The following is a 6,327-nucleotide window of genomic DNA, read 5'->3' as shown; positions in this document are numbered from 1 at the left end:
GGGCTTGATGGAGACCCTCCCTTCCCAACACAGCAGGCAGTAGTGGAGGGCTTGATGGAGACCCTCCCTTCCCAACACAACCTTCCCTGCCGTTTCCTCCCTATGATAATGGTGTGCTTAGGCCTGCCCTGGGGACCCTCACCTTGCACTTGGGGCAGATGAAACCACTCATGTTCTCTACCACACCGATGATGGGCAGCTTCACCTTGTGGCAGAAACTGATCTCTTTCCGGACATCCTGGAGGGCCACCTCCTGGCAAAGTTCACAGAGCAGTTATCCCTCATTCAAAGGGCACGGAAAGGCACGTGTGGTCCAGGAGATGTTGTACAGTCGTCAGAGCGCTCACTCACCTGAGGGGTGGTGAGGACCACGGCCCCATCGATGTGTGCCGCAGCCAGGTACTGGACCACTGAGAGATGTTCATCGGACGTGCCAGGTGGGGTGTCTATGATGAGGTAGTCCACATCTCCCCAGTCTACGTCACGGAGGAACTGCTTGATCATACCTGGAAGTGGGCAAGGCTGAGTGTGTGCCTTCTTTCTGGCATACATCTCCAGCAGCATCTTTCATTGTGCATGAGCATTTGGCCTACATTCTCAGCCTCAACACAGTGACACTGCTGTCCCCAGGGGGCAGAAGGTGAGATCTGTAGATATGCTGGGTGGCCATGATGAAGTCAGGGGTGCTTCTGTCTATGTGTGGCCTAGACATGTGGTTCCAATAGTCATGTGGCTGAAGTGTCAATAGGGAGAAGGTGCTTGCCCAGTGGTGTGGTCTGCATCATCTTAGGCTTCCCCAGAAAGGGGCTTTCACTCCACACTTCCCTCCTTGACACAAACCAGCCACATGATCACACTAGAGATCACTTCAGGATCCTGCAAGGCTCAAGAGTAGGAAAGCTCACAGTAGGTAATAAAACGTCTACACTGAAATCTCGTATTTCTCATAGTTTTCTTTATCAGGGAGGGTGGACGCTGAAACAGAACACACTATAGGCCAGGGTGTGGCTCTGGGTGAGAGCATTAGTAGGCATGAGGTACTAGGCTCCACCCCAGGACCAAAATAACAGCACGAACACAGCACAAAGCCCATCAGGCACCTACTACCTCCCCAGGGGTCGGAGCCGGGGAGCAGTGACAAACCATTTTTCTTTGGTCCCCTCCAGATGACAGCATCATCCGGGCTGCTAAGCAGGAAGCCCACAGACATCACCCCCAGGTTGTCATCCACGTACTGCAGCAGAAATGGGAATAGGGGGAGAAACATGTTTGCTTACGGGGGGAACAAGGACATGACACATCTACATAAAACCACATGTGGGCCATTCCCAAGGAATTTGATAAAATAATAACAATGATGATGATGATGATGGTACCATCATCAGGATAAAGGTGCCATGTGCCTCACACCCACACTTGCTCTTTGTAATCTCAAAACATTTTTGAGAAACAGGTGGCCATGGTGGGATCTACAGGAGGCCATGTGTCACCTGTGCCTCAGTCACAAGTCAACGACACTAAAATAAACAGTCTCCTAGGGTGTTCCAATTGGATCAGCAGAGACCCCAAAACCCAGTCTTGTAGGTGAGGTTTGACTAGGGCACACTTTGGTCACTCGGCTGCACAGCACCACTTGGGAGCTATGGAACCAGACGGCACAGGTCTACGAGCCCCATGACAGACAAGGCCTGCTCACCCTTGGTCTGGAAAACAGTCTCAGTCAATGTTAAGCCCTACCTCCAACAGCCCGTCAGATACAACTAACCCACACACGCTGCCTCCCCAGGAAGGCTCACTCACCACTGGAGACCAGCCAGAGCCACTCTGGTGAACCTGTGGGGACATGACAGTCATTGTTGTCACTGACAAAGTGTCTGTGGACGATGGCTTCACACAGTCAATTCACTGTCCTATACTGTACCAGTCAATTAAAAAGCCCCTTAATTATTTCTATTTAGTGGTGTGTGTGTGCCTGTGTGTTTCATGACTGCATATACAGAGGTCAGAGGACAGCCTTCAGGACTCTCCTTCCCCGTGTGGATCCCAGAAAACAGGTCATCAGGCTTGACAGCAAGCACTTCTGCCTGCTGGCCACTCAGTTCTTAAGGGAGGGTTGAGAAATGAAGATCTTATTTGATACACTCTATCCCTGCCCTTGCCAAGGAACCAAACTTATTCAAGTTCAGGCACAACTCAGGTAATTTAAGAAGAAGGAGAATGCTGCCAGCTGCTGAGAAATTGCAGGCACGTGAGGTCAGCCAGGCTGCCATGCACAGGAGCAGAGGGGGACTACTACCCAGTGACCTTTAGTGCCACAGCTAATTCAAGGGTGCCCTGAGCAGGTGGCAGAGGCGGGTCAGCTGTTAAAGGCACTGGCTCAAAGGACCTGCGTTCAGTTCCCAGCACCTGTATGGTAGCTGCTCACATTTGTCTGTAATTCCAGGTCCTGGGGATCTGACACCCTCTTTGGGACTCTTTGGACACTGTGAGTACAAGATTCACAGACACACATGCAGGGAAAAATACCCTTACACATAAAATAACATTTTAAAGCTGCCCTTGGGCTGGGTGTGGTGTTGCACACCTTTAATCCTAACACTCTGGAGACTGTGGCAAGTGAATCTCTTTGAATTCCAAACCAGCCACGGCCACCCAGTGAGAGCTTGTCTACCAACCAACCAACCAGCCAACCAACCTCCAAAACTGTCCCAGTCAGTGGCCTGAGCCCAGACTCCAGAATGCTACCTACAGGGGCAAGAGCCCAGAGTCACCAGGAAGCCCCACGGAGCTACTTCTGGGCATGGACCCCCAGAGCTGAGCACTGTTCTGTTTATTATGAAATTAGAACTGAAGCAACTCCCACCTACACATCAGACTAGGCCTTCTCCTCTTTCGGTTTTCCAGACAGGGCCCTGATGCCAGCACCCTTTGCCCCCAAAACTAAGTGATCCTCTTGACTCACCCTCCCAAGTAGCTGGACTATAGCTTACACCACCATGCCTGGCTAAATTTCTACTTCGTAAGACAACTGCACGGTAAGGACACCCATGCTAGCGTGTGTGTTGTGCAGACTCACTGACTGGGACACAAGCCTGTTCTGTTACCTCAACCTGGGTACCACTATGCACACTAGCATCCTCATCTGCACACCCTAGGCGCTGCCAATGCCTGGGTGAGCTTCCTGTTTGCTGAGGTTAAATGCTTCTGTTCCTGTCTCCTCTCCTGCCTTGGCCTCCTGTCTTTGGCTCTCTCCCATGAGGATCATCGGCCTACAGAGGACCCAGAGTGAATGAGACAGCACTGCCTGTGGTGTCTGAGCCCAGCCCTGATTCTGCCCACCACCAGAGGTGCTTCCAGGATGAGGCCAGTAGCAGACAACCCCACTGTCCTGCTGCTGTGTCACTCAGCAGTGCCACAGTCAGAGTCTCAGTTCCCTAGCAGAGACCACAGCTCTGAAAGATTCCCTTGCTTCCAGTGCAGACTCAAGCTAAACCTGGCCCCGAGTTAGTGCTCAGAGTTGAATTTCTGCCTCTCACTTCTGCATTCTGCTTGCCGTTTCCCTCTCCCACCCATAAAAGGCTTAAAAAACAAAACAAAACAAAAACCAAACCAATGCTTCTCACATATGTGGATGTTCTTTACATCTAATCCCAAACCCCTAAATTCACAGCCATTGAGAGACAGAGGGGCTACTGTATGTGCTTGCCCGAAGAGAACCAGTCAGATTCTCCGTCAGCTATTACCTGCTCTCCTTCTAAGCCCATGATCTTGGGAATCGATGGTCCACAGATATCGATGTCCAGAAGAGCAACCTGGGAATGAGAAGAGACAGGCGATGCCATCACTGACTGCCGCTGGACTTTCAAGCTATTCAGTGAGACGGGGTGTGGCCAACACACGAAAACAAATGACTGAGCTTCCACTTTCTCTTGGGAAAGACGCAGCATGGACCTTCCAGGAACTCCTAGGGCAACAGGCATTCACATAGCACCCGCCGTGGAACAGGGTGGTCATACATCAGGCCACTGACAGGAGTTAGTTCACGCAGCCCAGGAGTGGACCATGAGTTCTGCATCACGGGAGATGAGGTTGAGGTTCAGAGAGGCCCAGGGACTTGATCAATAAACAGGGAACAGAGATGGAACAAAAGTCAACATCTCCAGTGCCAGTACTCTTTCCACCACAGTCAGGCCTACACAAGGAGGCCTTCGCAGAAATTATGGCTGACCTCTAGGCAAGCCCCATGTTCCTGGGACCAAGCTGACAACAAGCTTTCGAAACAGCTTTTAAATAAGAAAGGAGATGCTGGCCAGATGGGTTGGGTAGTAAGAGAACATGTTTCTCTCTCTTAAAGAGAGCCTGAAATGGATTCACAGCACCCATGTCCGGTGGCTCAGACCCTTTGTTACTCGTTTTGGGGATCTGGTGTCCCCTTCTGGCCACCACAGGAACTGCACTTGAGCACAGATCTGCAAACACCCCCCCCACACACACACACACACACTTTTTTTTTTTTTTTTGAGACAGGGTTTCTCTGTGTAGCCCTGGCTGTCCTGGAACTCACTTTGTAGACCAGGCTAGCCTCGAACTCAGAAATCCACCTGCCTCCCGAGTGCTGGGATTAAAGGCGTGTGCCACCATGCCTGGCACCTTTTAAATTTTATGCATACAGGTGTCTTGCCTGTGTGTATGTCTGTGCACCTCATACATGCCTGGTGCTCGTGTAGGCCATAAAAGGGCATCAGGTCCCCTGGAACTGGAGTTATAGACAGTTGTGAATTGCCATATGGGTGTTGAGAATGAACCTAGGTCCTCTTAAAAGGGCAGTCAATATTCTTAACCACTGAGCCATCTCTCCCGCCCTCATATATTTTTTCTAAAAAAACAAAACAAAACAAAACAAAAAACTAGAAGAATGAGGAGGAGGAGGAAGAGGAGGGGGAAAGGGGAGCTGGAGAGATGGCTTAGAGGTAAGAGCACTTGCAGGATGCCCTTCCAGAATACCCAAGAAAAAAATACTCTTTCTTTCATATTTATTTCTTTCAGGTCACAACTCCCTGTAACTCCAGCTCTGGGGCACCCGGACATCCGGAACCTTCTTCTGGCCTATCAGGCACACACATGGCACTCACACAGACACATAAACAAAAATAATCCTTAAAAACATGAAAGGAATCTTTCAAGGAATCATGAAAGTTCTTCTGGGGGCTCAGGTAGTCTCAGGAGACTCCCACCAGATCACCAATCAAGGCCTGCAGCGGTGTGCACTGCCCCTGTGAAGGGCAGCCATCCATCATGAGAACTGTAGGGGACCCAGTGTGGAGCACCTCTGGGGAGCTGTGGAATTTGCCCCATGCTCTCTGTCTTCCCTCTTCAGTCCTACTTCCCCTACACGCTGGCTGACTGCAGTGCCTGCGACTGAGGGACACGGTGGACTTCTTCGCTAATATCCTGTTTGCCTCCTGCGTCCTCTGCTGGCCTGGCCGAGAAGTGCAGCAGAGGGACGTCTGCCACCTGAGGTGGGGACCTGGGTATGTTTGTGGGAGCAGCCCACAGGGCTCCCGCCACCTTCTTATCAGGTCCTTTTGAGCAGTGATTCTTCCTACAGGCCAGGTGACAGCGGGATACAACACACAGGCTGCCTGCCATCTGTGCCCAGATCTTCCTGGGGGGCTCTCTGTGGAAGACTGTCAGACTCACCACCCCCACAACCAATTGCCTCTCTTCTGCCTAGGCCATGGGTGACTGCTGAGAACCAAGCCTGTACCTACGTGTCCCCAAGACCCCTCAGCTGCTGGTGGCTAGGAGTCCTTCTCACAGTAAACTGGAAGTGGAGCTCTCAACTCTGCCCCCCTTAAAATGTCGTTTCTTCTCTAAAGGTTCTTGGTTTTGACTCTGTGCCTTTTAAAAAGCCACTTAACCGGGTGGTTTCTCCCTCAGTCTTGTCTGAGCTTTTGACCTGTAAAATGAGAGCTTGAGGGTTTAGGCGCCTCTGGCTGGGGTGTCTACAAACCCAGGAAAGGTCATCATAACTGACAGTACTGATGCTGCTGCTCACCTCTGGCCCATGGAGCCCAAGGTCATCCTTTACAGGAGTTAGACCCCTGCAGTGGAAGCTGACACTCCATCCTCCTAACTCCTCCTGCATTTACATACCTCCCTTCCTCTGCCTAGGAGCAAGTGTGTGTGTGTGTGTGTGTGTGTGTGTGTGTGTGTGTGTGTGTGTATGTGTTCAACTCCACTTCTGCTGTCTTTACCACACAAGATGTCACACATCAACTAGAAGCAGACTGAGTGCCAGGTGTCTAGTGGACCACAGAAGGCAGC

At 51.2% G+C, this 6,327-nt stretch overlaps 2 protein-coding genes across 3 annotated transcripts in view; one reads left to right on the top strand and one right to left on the bottom strand.

Moving 5' to 3' along the window:
- Tvp23a (trans-golgi network vesicle protein 23 homolog A) overlaps positions 1-5,250 on the top strand; it is a 70,837-nt gene extending 65,587 nt beyond the window's left edge. For both annotated transcript variants that reach the window (XM_029544485.1, XM_029544483.1), the window contains exon 7: positions 5,047-5,250. In XM_029544485.1, the coding sequence (XP_029400345.1) occupies positions 5,047-5,154 (108 nt within the window). In that variant the 3' untranslated portion in view covers positions 5,155-5,250. The remainder of the gene's footprint in view (positions 1-5,046) is intronic.
- The window catches only part of Nubp1 (nucleotide binding protein 1), a 13,945-nt gene that overhangs the window by 3,841 nt on the left and 3,777 nt on the right, over positions 1-6,327 (bottom strand). The window contains exons 4-8 of the mRNA XM_021208907.2: positions 3,744-3,812; positions 1,801-1,833; positions 1,144-1,234; positions 352-506; positions 143-253 (exon numbers count right to left, since the gene is read on the bottom strand). Of these exons, the coding sequence (XP_021064566.1) occupies positions 143-253; positions 352-506; positions 1,144-1,234; positions 1,801-1,833; positions 3,744-3,812 (459 nt within the window). The remainder of the gene's footprint in view (positions 1-142; positions 254-351; positions 507-1,143; positions 1,235-1,800; positions 1,834-3,743; positions 3,813-6,327) is intronic.

This window comes from Mus pahari, chromosome 12 (genome assembly GCF_900095145.1).
Source record: "Mus pahari chromosome 12, PAHARI_EIJ_v1.1, whole genome shotgun sequence".
Taxonomy (NCBI): domain Eukaryota; kingdom Metazoa; phylum Chordata; class Mammalia; order Rodentia; family Muridae; genus Mus; species Mus pahari.
The sequence above is the reverse complement of the archived record's forward strand: the minus strand, read 5'-3'. Positions and strand labels throughout refer to the sequence as shown.